The 15,954-nt window shown below is 37.9% G+C and overlaps 1 protein-coding gene across 1 annotated transcript in view; it reads left to right on the top strand.

Annotated features, from left to right (window-relative positions):
• NME7 (NME/NM23 family member 7) overlaps nt 1–15,954 on the top strand; it is an 86,488-nt gene that overhangs the window by 34,357 nt on the left and 36,177 nt on the right. The window contains exons 7-9 of the mRNA XM_079330348.1: nt 1,023–1,128; nt 12,757–12,821; nt 13,601–13,669. Coding sequence (XP_079186474.1) covers nt 1,023–1,128; nt 12,757–12,821; nt 13,601–13,669 — 240 coding nt within the window. The remainder of the gene's footprint in view (nt 1–1,022; nt 1,129–12,756; nt 12,822–13,600; nt 13,670–15,954) is intronic.

Here is a 15,954-nt window from a genome sequence, read left to right as displayed (position 1 = left end):
AGCTAGTAAATTAAGGGAGACAATTCCAGGAAATAGCCTTTAGCATTGCTACTGTTATACAGGAAAAAATCAAATACATTTGGTAGTAGTATTTCTTGGATATATTTCTTTCTCTTAAATAGAAATGTATCAATTCTCTTGCTGAATTTGACCAATAGGTGTGAAATGGAACTTGTGTTTAGCACATTCGTTAATTGGCAGATTGTGTAACATATGTGAATAAATGGTATGGAAAAAGTGTGAAGCTGGCAGTGAACAGTGAAAAAATATCACTGAGGAAAGAAACCTGACTGCCAAGTTCACCCCAGTATGGACTAAGACCCAAGGTATCTGATGCCTAAATAATGATGGTGGGAAAAAAGAGATTGAAGCAAAAAGGTTCCTTTGATTTATCTGAGAAATCAAAACAATTAAGTTAATCAACTTCAATTCAATAAGACTTTTTAAAAAATTATGAGACCAATTAGGCATGAGAAGTGACTCAGCAATTTTAGACAAAGTATAATTATTGAAGAAGAAAGGAAAAAATGTAAGCAATTTGGAAGGAGGTCTGTTATGTATATGGAAAGAAAACACACTGAAAAATGGATAGTAGTTGTACTTTTGCTTATATAGTGGAAAAGATTATTTGAAAATAAGGAAAAATAAAATAGGTGTATAAGGGACTGGATGTGGAAAGATGTTGAGGAAAGAGAGAGAGCATTGGTAAAACTGGGAGCACCTCTACCAAATGATGGCTGCATCAGCATTTTGAATGTTCTGACTGAACAATTGCATTGCAGAGCTGAAAAGGAAGACATTGCAAGAAATACTCCAATCTGTTTTTGTCATTGTAGCAATGGTGCCAGAGGGGAAAAGATACATTTGACATATTTTAGGGAACAAGCATTTGTAGCAAAAAAATTCTGCCCTGAAGGCTTATCTTCTGTGATTATGGATACTTCAGATGTTGTTACTTATGATAAAAACTGATGTATGCAGCTAGATCAATCTAAAATGTGTTTAATTACAATTGTTTTCAGGAGCTGGAGTTGTTCTTTCCCTCCAGTGGAGGTCGTGGACCAGTCAGCAGTGCAAAATTCACAAACTGTACTTGTTGCATTATTAAGCCTCATGCTGTTAATGAAGGTAAGCAATGCAGATAGCAGAGGACAAAACAGTGTGTGTCCATTGTATCCAGGATCATTCCTGTGCCCTCTTTTGGGGAGAATGAGACTGCTGGAGCATAGGGTGTATTTCACAGTTCATGCAAAGCTTGCAGATACATTGTGTTTCATGCACATTTAGTATTTCTGCAGTTCATTTTAATGAAGAGTGAGTGGGTCTGCTTTCTATGCAGATACTTGTTCACTTCAGAATAAGAAGGGAGAGGCAAAAAAAGGGATTAAAACCTACATGAGGTTTGACATATCTTACTGTGACAGCTTCCCATGTCCTTGCTCCTGTCTGCCCAGCATGGTCACCTGCTGGAAAAGGTTAGCATGCTCCCCACAGAGTGAAGACTACACCTGGCCATGATCCAGGGCCCTCCACTCAGGCAGTAGCACATCAGATTAAAACGATTCACAAAGGGAGATTTGTGCTGTTACAAATCTTGTTCTGCTGAATTTTGTGGGGATGGAAAGTAGGAAAGACTTGTTTGTGAAAGTGAGCCGAAGACCTAAAGCATTTGGTGGATTCTGTGATGCTTTCTGTGCTGCAGAATGCCCTGGGAGTTTGCCATCTGAGTATTGGAAATGTTTAATGCTCTACTGTTACTGTGCAAAAATAACCTTGCTTGTGTGTCCTGTACTTAGATCCAGGAGCATGTGTAGGAGCAGTGAGTGCAGTAAAATATTTTGACTCAGGCACTGGAACAGTATTTTTGAATACAGAATAAATATCACTATGTGAGAGCATAGTTTTTCCTTAGTAAGATGCAGAGCACACTGCAACATTTTAATCACTTCTTTGTGGATAGCGAAAATGGAAACAGCAGAAGTGGCTGGAGTAGTTTCCAGGCCTTTCACACCTCAAGTGGGATGTCTGGAGAGCTTGCTGAAATAAAAAAAAAAAGACTTTCACAAGAAGGATTTTCGTGGTTGCTACTGATAATGTGCCTGTTATCTCTTCCAGACCCTACATGGTATCTGCTACTGATAAGTCTGCCATGCAGCAAAGACACTGTGATGTTCCTTTTACAGAAATATGGGCAGCAGCTGGGACTGTGATTTTACCTAGCTGCATGTTTGCAGAGGACAAACTTTTCTGTGGCAGAATTGTTAGGGTCTTTCATTTGAGTGTAAAAATAGCAAAGTGGGTGGCTTGGACTGATTGTTTTTAGACTTAAGATAAAATTTCTATTACATATAGAGACACACTCTTATCTCAGTGAGCTCAGGCTTTCTCTTCCTATTTTTAATCTTACTAATCTCTGTAGATTTCATAGTGTCCTGTCTGTTCTTTCTTTTTTCTTTAACTTCTCGGAATTTTTGTAAGTTGCCAGAAGACAAGTTGTGATGCTATATGCACATCCCTCTGGGAGTGAGTGCTTGTATGAGGGTGAGGATGGTGAGGAGAGGAGGTATGGATGTAGGTAAACAAAAAATGTACGTACACATCCAGCTTTGCAGTGTGAGTGCTGGCTTTAATGTCCCCTATATAGTCCTGAGGTCTTTGTGTCTCCTATGTAGTCCTTTTTCTCACATCACAGAGGGCCGGAAAGTCAGAGGACAACTGCCAAAAAGCAACTGAAATTTGAAAGACAAAAGGTGTACCTTGTCTGAGCATTATCCCTCCATGCAGCTGTTATTATTACTCTCAACAGAATGAAGAAATCAGAACTGACTTTTCTAAGTCGGTGAATTATTTTAATGCTTTATTGTGGTCTCACTCGCTTCTCTGGGACTGGGGAGAGAATCAGAGGAGTAAAAGTGAGGAAGCTCATGGGTTAAGATAAGGACAATTAAATAAGTAAAGCAAAAGCTGCACACACAAGCAATCAGGTGAGTGGAAACATGCTGGAGAGGAAAGGAAATCCTGTGTGGCCTTCAGTGGGAAAAGGTGGTTTGGCAAAGCCAGAGGCATGGAGAGAAAATCATGTGGGTCAAAGCAGCAGAGCCTCTTTTGCGTTGGAGTTTTGATTTGTGCTCTACAAATTTTCAGTATTGAGTATCTAAAAATAAACCTTTTTGCAATTTCCTGTGCACTGCTGAGGCTTTGAACTTGGCTATCTAATTACCATGAATATAAGCTGCACATTACATATTTACAGTTACATGAAGTTTCACTTATGTACTTGAGTTTATACAGAGATTTGGTCTTTGTTTCTGTAGAGACATTTGACTGAATTAATGATTTGAATTTTGCGTTCTGGCCCTTTTTCTGCAATGTTTGTTTTTCCTCCAGAGTCTGTTCCATAACTAATTCCTAGAAGGAAAAATTTTCATGGTTTTCTGTCCTGGAAGATTATTTACTTTAATGGCAGCTGTAAACTAGGGTGTTTTTCAGTGAGTGTAACTTGCTGACAAAAGACTGGATATAATCTCTAGTTTATGCTGGTTAATTCTTGGGCAGAATACTCTCTTAGGGAGTAGCTTTGATTGCCACAGTTAGTTCTTATCCAGTGATAAAGCAGAGGAAAATCACTGTTGATTTTATCTATGGCCTTGCTGTCTCTCTGCTGAGGGACATACAGAAGTGTCTGGTCCTTGCCTAGTGCATCCCAGCCCAGCCAAGCACAGCAGGACCTGGTGCAGTGCCCAGACACCTGAGAATTCCTGTAAGCAGGAGTGTCAGCATGTCTGCCAGGCTGCAGGGAACCCTGAGGCCTGATAAGGGGTGTTGAGGGACTAAGGTGAAGTTTAACCTCTGCTGTCAAGAGTGCTGGTAATGCTGGAGTGATGGCATCGCTCGCCCTCTAGGCATGTGTGCCATGCACGTCTCTTAAGTAAGGCCATAGCTCTTTTGTCAGTCTGGTGTCAGCATAACACCTTCTGTGGAGGGTCAGAAATGGGTAGGCCATGGAAGGTGATGTAGCCCAGAGCTCTGGATTAGATTAACTTTAGCTCACTGGTGGCTGCTCCCAGCGGAGATGGAGAGCTTCCCTGGCTGGCATCAGTGAGGTGGTTGTATTTTAATTTTGAAGAGGTTTTGCAAGATCAGTCCAATTCCTCTTCACTGAGAACTACAAGAATGCAGAAGCAACCTGATACTACTCCAAGCAAATTTGTTTTTACCAGGGTTGCATCAGGGAGACATGATGTGATTTATTCTGTCTAGAATCTTACACTTCTCAGTGTGTTTCAGTTTTCTCCTCCTGAAACCAGTTTTCAGTCAAGGAGGATGGTAACTAGTAAGCACAGCTCTAAGATTGTATGCTTAAATTGCTTAATAGTTTGAAATTTTTAGTGTGTGAGTCTGTGTTCTGTAATCATCCTGCTTCTTGTGCTTCTGACACTTGAGATACAAAAATCATACTTGCAATAACTTAGGCATTCTCTTTTTGTAATTCCCTTCATGTTAGTAGATCTGGATGTATTCGCACTAGTGCTCAGAAGCCAAATTTATAAATTCCCCAGAATGGATGAAGATCAATTTAATGCCCTTAGGACAGTTATGATTTGACTGTTTTGTGAGCAGAAATAACACCCTATAGATCACACTGGGTGGGATTAACTTTTAATATTTTTATGTGTAACAATTTAGTCATGTTTACTGTAGGAAATAGACTTTGATATTTCATGACTCATTTAAAGTTTCTTTGATGTGGCCTTTAGCTTCTTCATTGGAAAAATTAGCAGGGGAAATATTTTAAAACAGCAATGATCAGGCTGCAAAGGTTAAGATCAGAAATATGTAATATGCAAACTGAAAGGCAAAGAAGCCTCTGTGGTTTTGAGAGGTCCTGGGCATGAGACTAACTACCCAGAGAGGTTTGCTCTCCTTGTATGTGTTAAGCTTGAGATTTTGCTCTAACATTTCTACTAAGTTAAATCCTTTTTCCTCTTAATTAAAAAGATACAGTGCTGTCTTCCACTATGTTCTTCAACTAAAGAAAATTTAAACCTCATAGAAAATAGAAGGAGCAGGAGTACCTTCTTGCCAAGTGGAAAAGATACTGTGTAGAAATGTGGTTTTAGACCTGTTCTGAGTGGATAATAAAACTTACAGAGCTCTTCTATATTAACTTAGTAGCTAGCAGACAGCTTTAGAAAGTTGTAGAAATTTACATTTATTAACAAAATTTTACATGATAGGAAGTCATAAGAATGATATTTCCTTCTTTGTGCAAAGTCAGAAAAGTTCCAATTGAGAGAGTAGTTTGTAGCTCTAAAGACAAACCTGAATGTGACAAAAAGAATACCAAGGGTGGTAGTGCAGTCCCAGGCAGGTACAGAAAGAAGGTTTACTTATGTAGAATCTCAGGTGAGTTTATTGTTTAAGACAGTGAGGAGAAGACTGTAGATTCCCAATGTTGTAGTGGATTATCTGAGTGCAGACAACTGAAGAACTGTCCTGACACACAATACACTTGTTGCTCTTTGAAAGAGAGAAGGCATCACTATGAAAATGTCCAGTTCACCTCTGTATAGTGCTAAGTATACTTACATGTGTGTAGTTAGGAAATTAAATAAGCTAGGGAGAAAACAAAGAAGGTGGTAGAGATACAAATCTATTATCACTCTCAGCAGTACTTATCTATCTCATAGTTTTTTCTCAAGACCGTTTGTGTTCATTGGATATGAAAACTCTGGAAATGGTTTCCTACTTTTTTACCTTTTTAGGCATAAGTTTGAGTAATTAAGTATTTTTATTTTCAGGAAACCTAGAATTAGAACAGGGTTTTCAGAAACTGGTTTGAGAAAAAAGGAGGAGTGCAATTTTCTCATAACTAATCTGAAAGTGCATCTTCTGTCTGTGATAAGTGTGCAGATAGTAGAAAGGTGAAGTGCAGATGCTGTGGAGTTTACCTCATTGTAGGCAGAACTTTTCTCTGGATTTTTTTCTACAAGACTGAGTGCCAGCCTTTAGGGACTTAACAATTTGAAGTCTAGAAGGAATTATTTGCTGATAGAATCTGAAATTAAAAAAAAAAAAAAAAAAATCATAGAATGAACGCAGATCTTTGCAGATACTTCAGAATGGATAGTTTGAAATGTGACCTCAGGGTATTCCCACATGCAATATGGCAATCTTAGTGCTACAGTCATGTGAGGACTAACTAGTAAAACACTGTGCTTTCAGTTGCAGACATTCTTTTGTAGACAGAATTGCCCAGGGAGGAGATGTATTTATGTCAAATGAAATGCAGTTTGTTTCTTAATGTTTTCCTTGAATATAAATAATATATAGAGTGTTGAAGCATTTGGTGGTGTCTATTGGTGCTGAGGTTTTTTTGGTTGGTTGGGTTTTTTTCTCTTTAGAGAAGCTAGCAGAAAGTGATTGAAATGAAAACAACCTACTTTGCCACTTCATCACCATTTTTAGAATTTAAAAAATTTGGCTTTCATGAGATCAGTCATCCATACACTTCCATCTGTGTTTTTAATTCTTTGCTGTAGTAGTAATGATGGATATTCCTTGCCTGGGATGTTTGGTTTTGTAACCAAGCCCATAGTGTTTCTTGTTTATTTCTGCCTCAAGTTTGAGCACCTTGGCATTGGCTTCCCAGCTTAGACTGATTCTGGATTTCAATGGCTAGTGGGGAAGTGACATGTATTTTTTAATATGAAAAATAAATTTTACATTCTAATAGATTTCAGTAGGGGAGGAGGTGAACTGAATTTGAAAATCCTTCCTGACAATTTGAGACTGGAAGGAAGAGGAGGAGATACACTTCAGAGATCAAATGGCACAGCTAATCCTTGCTGAAGCTCATTTGTATCCTCCAACTGGAAAAAAAGTGTATTTGCTGCTGTGTTTAATGGACTTATATTGGTGGTGTTGATGTTACTGGAAATCATCTCTGTGCAGGGATGATGGTATTAACGTTAAAAAAGAAGAGAGGCATTAGAAATAAGTGCTACCGCATTTCAGAATTGTCACTTGTAAAGGGTGGGAGAAAAGTCAGTTGTAAGAGTGGACCAGGGAATTTCAGGATAGTGAAACTTCTTTCATACCAAGGAAACTGATGAGTCAGGAGTGTATAATTTTATTGAAATCACTCAGTGGTTGATGGACATATGATGGACATTTACCAGTATGTCTTTTGTGAAGGAAAATATACTATGTTAAACTCTGAATTCTCCAAGTATGCTTTCTTCAAAGCAAGGTAAAACAGTTCAAGGTACCCTAATCCACTTGGTTATCAGTGCCATAGAAAAAGTTCTTTGCTGTTAGGAATTTTCCTTTAGTGGAGTAAATTGTATGTTTACATCTTTACAGCGTAGGCATCTGTATAGCTTTAAATGTTTCCCTGAATGTTGGACATGAGCACATCAAATTAAAAGGGCTTTACAAATGAAGTCTTGTCAGGCATCCTGGGGTCAGTTCTAATCAATATAATCATTAATGGCTTGGATTGGTGAGGTCAGAGCATGCTTGCAATATTCACAGATGGTACCAAGTCCCTGCTGAAATTCTGAAGGATGTGAACAGAACATTCCTGAGGAACTGCAGAAATGATGTGATGCAAAGATGATGAGTTTGAGTTCAGCATAACTGTTGACAGATACTGATCTTTCTTCAAAATATTGCTTTATTCAAATTCTCTTCTCCAGTGGCTCATACTACCCAGCCAAATTGCTGGCCGTGATCTTTGCCTTGAATTTCTCTATGGGCCTTTGTATCCGAATGCTAAGTGTGACCCTTCCCATCTGTTCCCATGCTAGAATTCCCAGAATACCTTTTTTTCCCTATGGATTTTCATCATTCTGCACTTAAAATGCCCTGCCTGGCATTCACATGTGTGGTCTTGCCTTGTTCATAGCAGTTCAGAAAGTTGCAGCTGGAATTAAGCCTTTGAACCTTTCACCCCCTTTGAATCTGTCAGTTCCCGTTGTCAGCTGTGTCACACGCTCAATCATTTTGGTTTCAAGGCCCCCTGAGATTTACTATCTGCATGCATAATTTTTCTTGTGCTAGTACTATCCTGACTTCTCTTTTCCAGTAAGGCCATGGTATCTTTTGTCTTCACTCCTTTAACTTTTAGTGTTTTCAAATTAATATTTTCTGTAAAGGTTTTCACCAGTGCTGCAGTGTTGGCAAAGTTCTCCATAAATGTCTATAAAGCTGTCCTTCAGACTTCTCGATGTTCTCCTTTTATTATAGTACCTCAACAGAAATAAGGAATAATGGAAAATCCTGGACTCTTTTGCTGTGAGCAATATTCTCTCATGATTTCCTCACATGCTCCTCTCTCTCCCATCAGTATCCACTGGTCTTTTCTTTTCCTCATCACTAGCCTGGGTGGCTTTTGAGATCCCCCTCTCCTTTGCTGGCCTGGAGTGTATCCCTCAGGAGACCCCCTGTCATTCCCTCACTGTGCCAGAGCACAGGCACAAAAATGCTGCGTAGCCTTTTTCATACAGTACACAGTAGGGCTGGGAGACTAGTATTTACAGATTATCACCCTGACCAAACTATTGGGGAGTCTAGGAATGGTGTGTATATGCTGCATAGTAAAATGCCTAGAGCTGTGTTATTCCTAAATAGAGAGAGAAGAGGGAGAGAAACCTTGTCCTTCGGGGTATTGGTTGACCAACTGATAGGAGGAAGTACACTTTTTGAGAAGGACATCAGTCATTTACTTACTGCCCAGTGTTTTTCAATGTTGTCTGAAACAAAGATTAGCAAGAACTTTAACTGAAAAACATTGTAGGATATTTTGAACTCTAAATCCCAGTTTTCCATCTTCTAGAGTTCAAAAAAGACTTTGCTTGGAGTCAGGTCTGATTGTGATTATCTGGAGTTTTGAAATAGGACCTTACTACTTGGCAGTGAAGAATCAGATTATTTTATTATACTATGAAGTAAAATTGCATTTCAAAATGTCAGAAAAAGACATGAAATGAAATTGCTACTTATAGTTAGTGATATGTTTAGCACCCGGTCCAGGTTACTTTTAGAAATATGTTACTGGATGAGATGGATCATCAATCTGATCAGTCATGGCAGTTTTTTTATTGCTGTCAAAAAAACCCCTGTTGTTTAAAAGGAATTATTTTAGTTATTGGAAGGATTTAAAAAATAGCATATGGAGGCTGAGATGAGGAATCTAGTTCTTGCCTTGCTTTGAAAGCAGTCTGCTGTCTTGCCTAATGAGCTTTTAACAGAGGAATGGTTAAATTAGGAAACAGGCCAAGAAGAAAGGGAAGAGAATGTAACATTCCTATTCTTAGGGCTGGTGGTTTGTAGTGCACTGGGACTGAAAGGTCCCAGTAGCACAGTTGCTATGGCTCATTGATTAAAGTGCTACTAGGTTAAAAGTGACTTTCATGAAACTGTTTTATTTTATCCCAATGCCTAATTCTGCAAACAGTTGTAGTATTTTTCAGTCTGATGTCTTCCCTGCTACTTTTTGTTTCTTAATGAAAGACAGTTTTCAAATACTGTATGTTGTAAAGCAACAAGTCATATAATATTAATGAACTGAGGAAGTTGTGGTACTTTATCATTTTACCTGTTTAAAATATATTGGAAAATTATCTCTCTCTATATTGAAGAAGTATCATGTCCTGTACTAGGTATGTAGTAATAAAAGGCTGCCCAGCAGACATAAAATGTATGCCTGTGCTCCCTTTGTTTCACTCTTTTTGCTTGGATTAGTGTTAAATTCCCTTGGTTGTATTTAGTAATGCTTGGGATTCTTTTGTGCTTTGTGACTGAAAATTCGTCATAACTGGTGCCTAATCTGTGACTTTGATTTAGGTTCTTACTGTAATCACATTTTAAACATTCACTGACCCTTTTTGAAGAGTCCTTAGAAAGTTGTTTTTTCACTATAGATTTGGATTTAAAAGTTGAAAAGCATTGCTGAAAGCTGCTAAAATGGCACTCTAATGAGTTCATCTTTTCCTGAGCCTTATTGCCCCCAAACAAGAGGATATGTCCCAGTTCAGTCATGCAACTGCCTGAAAGCCTCAAACATATCCCAGACCAAGCCTTGAGTTTCCACTCTTCTGTTGCTTGGGGATTGCCTTTGTGCTTTTTTGTTTCTATTTTGGTTCAGGTAGAATTTGAAAGGAAAGTGTCCCTAGGAGAAATGATACATGTATTACCTAAAGTGGGACAAGGGAGGGTGAGTCACTGGATCTGTGGATCTGCACAACCACTGGCAACTTGCTTATGCTCCTCTGCCTCAATTCCCACATCTGGGAAGTAGAGCTAACATCCTGCTTTGCAAACACAAGTTAAATCTCATGGCCCTTTTTCCTCAAGGCACTTTGAATTTTGTGGGTGAGGTGTCTGTCTGAATGGTGCCAATAAATCCTTTGGTTAAGCCTTTTGGGTGTTGCAGACATGGGCAGTCTGTCTGGGGCAATTATGTGCTCTGCTGCTCTGATGAGTGAAGTGAACTCAGAAATACAATGTAGAGGAAAAGCTTGATAGATTCATCACAATTATTAAATGAGCCTTGCATTAAAGACCTTTATGCAAAATACTTTCCTACTTGAATTTCTGTCATTAAAGGAGACTATCTCCTCTCTACAGAAAAGAGGTCTTAGTGACTTCAGTAGAGAAACAGCCCAGAAAGCTGAATAGAGTCACATTTTGCTTCTCTAAAACATGAATTTTGCTTGTAGGTTGTAAAACTGCTGAAGATAAAAGTTCTGTAAAAAGCAGATTTCCATAATATCCCATAATTTGATGTATTTTAATTAGATGCTTGCTGACTAAGAGTGCCTATACAAGTAGCCCATTCTTGACTGATGAAGTGTAAAATGGACATCTGTCAGGCAAAGTAGCTGTCCCTTACCTTTCTCATAGCTTTTCCCTGTAAGTGACAGTGACCATTTATCTGCCAGTGCCCTTTCTTTGTCTTTGCTGATTTCTGGTGAAGCAGTTGACCAGAATATTGTCTTTGAAGATTGAGAAAGAGGAAATGTTTATGCTGTGTCACATGTTTAATTAGTTAATTAATCAAATTCATTTATTTCTTCCATTTACTTATTCATTTCCTGAATGATTCCCAGGCAGTCACTTGATCTCTTTACAAGCTGCCCATTATCTCTGAAAACAAGACTAAAGGCTCACTGCCTCAGTAGAACCTGTGTGGAAGCATATGAGCTGCTCAGCCTTTCTAGCAGGATGCACAAAAAGAAAACAGAGCTCTGGTTTCTCTCTCTGATGTGGTCTTGTATTTCCTGGGCAAACCTGTCCAAGTCCCTTAATTTTGCTGTTGCAATTATTATTTTTATTTTATCTTGAAATGGGGGGTTTTTCTTTCCCCTGGATTCATAGCAGTGTTAAATGGAAACTTTCACCAAAACATGGTGGAACAATATAGTGGGACAGGAACTGTATTTGCCTCTGCTTGTTTCTATGTTCTGTAAATGCAAAGAGCTGCATGGACTAAGTATGCACCCAAATCTCAGGTTTTCCCTTTAGTAGGTGGAAGGTTTTTGGAAGAAATACACAGTGTTTTATAGAGGGAAGGCTTTTCTACATAAATCTTAGTGTGAAAACATAGTAGCAAATACTTCAAGGACATGCTTTTTTCATTTTCATTTGTAAATACAACTTTTGAAAGCCTTTCAACTGACAGACTCATTTACCCAGAGCTTCCATTGACCTTTTAATGGGGTAGGAAGCTCCCCAGTCCTGTGCCACAGATATTAGTAGGCTGTGTCTCAAGCATGTTATAACTTCCATACTAGCTTTGTTTTCTCATCTCCTAAATTTATGTGGTGCTAAATATCTGATTTAAACCTACTTAATAAAAGGTTCTAATGGCCAGGAGTCACATCCTGCTGTTGTCATTCATTACAGGATATTTTTCTGTGGTTAATTATTTTTTTGATATATATCCAGAAATTTGTGGTTTCTCACAAATTGTACTAGAGGAAAGGCATTTGTGTTCTATAAAAACAATGCTTCTGTGAAATTCACTCACACAGAGTACTGTGCTTGGCTGACATAATCTTCAGAATGGCCTGACAGACAAATCTAAAATATGCATTCAGTGAAAAATCAGTGGTTCTTTTTTTCTGTAGTTCAGTGTTTTGTTTTACAATATCATTCAATTTCTGATGATGTGTTCTGGAGAGAATAAGCAAGCAGTATCATCAGCAATAGCATATTTGTGAGCTGTAAACTTCAAAGGAGTATGTTATTTTGCATTGTTGTTTTTGGGGGTTTTTTTCCATGTAGAAAACCTGAACTCCTGTGCTATTTTATTGGCAACATTTGTTATCACCCTGCATTGTTTCTGGCTTAAAGTAAAACCTGCAAAAAGAAAAAGACAGTTGGTGCTCTGAAATGATGAAATGAAATCAGTATTGCCAATGGGTCTTCATTAAAAATGAAAATCTTGGTCTTGCAACAAATGGGTGTTTTTGCAGTTGATCTGAGAAAAAAGCAAAGGCTTCACTAGTTACCTTTTTTTTGGCAGAAATAATTTTCAACAGCTGCATGGAATTCAGTTATTTGAAATGACCAACACATAACCTCATATAGAACACATAGAGTGTGTGAACTCTGCTCTCTGATTCCTCTAACTGCATTACACAAACACTGTTTTTTCTGTTTGAGAATAAACAGTATATTGGTATGATACCTTTCAACTGTAAATACTGCTCTTTAAAATTGAATACTGTACTTTCCATATTTCTTCAGGGCTTGCTGGAAAGATTATAAAAGCCATCCTCAAGGAAGGATTTGAGATCTCAGCTTTGCAGATGGTAGGTTTCCTTTTGTGTGTTTTTAAGATAAACATTAGTTGGAGTAGTGCTGTATGCACAGATGTCATCCTGCAGTATAAAACCCTTGTGCAGACTGTAGCAATGTTTTGGGATCAGCATTGTCCTTGTGACATTTGTGTTTTAGTATCTGATTGATCAGCTAATCTGTTTCTGTTTGCTTGGTGACCTTGAGCCAAGACACTTCACTTCCCTATATCTGAGTTTCCCTGTAGTTAGGAGGGGAGATAATGGTATCTGTCTCTTATGGAGCAATTTGAGATATCTTTGCAAAAATACTAGCTAAGATTAATGAAACTATTGTTAATATCCTCCTTTAATTTAAAAAAAAATATATATTTAGTATTAATTATAGGGAATGCTTTTAAAGGTACTTAAGGGATTTTGACACCCTGAACACCCTCAGCAGTTAAAGGGATTTGGCACAGAGATTGTTCTCTAGAGTCTTGCCTTTCAATTCTGGTGGAAGTCTCAAGATCTGACATTCTCCTATCACTCAAACCCCCATCACAAATGAAGAATAGCCCCTTTCTTAGTGGGATCTACCAACACTACATTGTCTACTTGTATTTGATGTGGAAAAAGATACTGTGTGCTACATTGCCCGTGTCACTGACTAAGCTGCTGACAAGCTTCATATTGCAGGAGTAAAGCCATTCCTTTTACCTTGTATAACTTAGTGGATTCTGAATGTTTGCTGGTTAAGAAGGGATGTCTTGTCTTGCTGTTCTTTAATTCAGACTGGTTTTTGGTTTTCTTAGTTCAACATGGAGCGTACAAATGTGGAAGAATTTTATGAGATTTACAAAGGTGTTGTTCCTGAATACCTGGTAAGCATGAGATTAACAAGAATGCATTTGAAAATTAAATATGCTCATGTGAGGAAATTACCACATTTCTTATTGCTGGGATTGTGATGTGGTTTCTTTTATGAACCTGGTATTGAATAGTTCTGCTTTGTTCTCAAATAAATTAATTAATTGTGAGAATTGCATTATGTGTGTCACAATAGAGGAGAGCCTTTCATGAAAATTGTTCAGCCAAGGAATTTGTAAAATACAACAGAGTCGTGTCCCTGGCTTCCCCCAGAGAAGTTATTTTATTGGTGTTGGTGTGTGAGAATGTATCACACCTGCATCTTTGTTTGATTGGATATTACAGTCGTGGATTGGATCAAAATACATATTTATCTTTTTTTTAATTTTACAATGAGGCTGCTGTATTGGAGGTTTTCCTAATGACATCTTGAACTATTCTTCAGTTTATTCATCTGACTTTCGTAAATATTCAGAAAATTTAAGAAGTTTAAGACATACTGTAATCCCAGTGGACATCTGAGACTACAGTATAGTGCTTTGTTGTACTGTCACATAAAACTTCTTTACTGCAGAGAGAACAATGGGAATACATGAAAATGAGCTTGTATTTCTGGATCACCTTCTCTCAGAGGATTTTGGTTCATTTTACTCATACTAATTTTTACTTTGCTATGTAATTTACTCATAGTAATGAGTTTGGCTTTACTGCCATGCTATTATGTTGCAAATTATCCTTAATTTTTAAATGGTTGCATTATTGTTACTTTTCTACATATTTGCTAATATTACTCTATTAATGAAATTTTTATTCTTTTTTTCCTCCTTTTTGATTGTTCAGTCTAACTTATTTCAACAGGATTTGTAAATTTGTCTTTAGATGGGTTAGGGGTACTGTTAGTTCACTCTCAAATTGGGGAATACTCACAAGGCCTCCTCTGAACATCATTTTTGATGAGTACCAAAGGGAGATTGGACAGGCATGCTTGTAGTTATGTGGCAGAATTTAAAAATGGTTGCATCTGACAAGTATTTCAGGGCCTGAGGAGTTCTGTAGTGCTGCAAGAGTCTCTGCTTTGAACAAAATGGGAAATTCTCTACCATATTCTGCAGCTCTTGGGCTTCAAGATCTCTGACCCTCTAACAAGTCTCAAATTATAGTTATATAATTTAATTGCAGAGTTACTCAGAAGGGAAGTTGGCATTTAAACAAGGCAAGTCAATAAATAAAATACATTTTAGGTGATGTCAAGTAAAGTGAGAATCTAGGGCTCCATCCTGCAAGTTACTTGTGCTGGATTGACTCAGTTGAAAAGAAATCAAATTAATATTTTCATGCACTCAGGATATCTGAGAAACAGGAAACATGGAAAAGATAACCATGATGTTAAAGGGTTCTGGAGAAGTTACACATGGGAACAGCAACAGATATTATCAGTGCAGTCCAAACAGGAAAGTATGTTACGAAATAGGATATTGGAGAAAGAATATGACCTCTTCTATATGTGACTCAGAACCATCTGTTTTGATCCAAATTTTATTTATCATTCCAAAATTACTCAGCACAGAAGATACTGGCATCCAGAAATCCATTTTAAAAAATCGTACATCCATTTCTTCTGGTTATTCCTCATCAGTCAGATAAAGGCTTGACTTTAAAACTGTATATAAAGTACATTGTGAAAAGAGAAAGCTGTACAACTGCCCAAAATTTTAGTTTTGTTAGTATCCCCTACATGGGATTTTACATACTGTTGCTTAATTTTCATACTGTTTTGCTTTGTACTTCCTATTCTAACTAGAATAGAAAATGGGGGAAAAGAAGTTGGATTATTTTAGATCAACTGAGAATTCACTTCGTTAATCAAAAATCCTTGAGCTTGATCCACCTCCAGGAATTGTTCTGGTAGACCACCAGACACCATGGTATTTGACAACTAAACTATTTGCTAGAGAAGATTTGATGTAGCTGTAACTGGGAGCCTCACCAGACAAACACTGTCTGCTGATTAGACTTAACTCTGGACTTGATGGGGCTGTGTAAGTAGATCAGGCTTGTCTGACCACAGAACCACCTGCCTCTGTGCTGTACCTGATGGCAGCTGGTCTTCAGGTTCCAGCTCTGTGCAGTAATAAAGATGTCAGTAGTAACTTTATCATGTTGTTCCGTGTGGTTGCTGGGATGTCCATGCTGAGACAGAAAAAGTAGAACAGGGAGGAACAAGAATAACCAGGAATTGGAGAGTTGATTCATGTTAAAAGCCCTTTTTTTTTTTTTTTTTCTGTTTTCTTGTTAACAG

Source organism: Erithacus rubecula (assembly GCF_903797595.1).
Source record: "Erithacus rubecula genome assembly, chromosome: 1".
In the NCBI taxonomy this organism is placed as follows: Eukaryota; Metazoa; Chordata; class Aves; order Passeriformes; family Muscicapidae; genus Erithacus; species Erithacus rubecula.
The sequence above is the reverse complement of the archived record's forward strand: the minus strand, read 5'-3'. Positions and strand labels throughout refer to the sequence as shown.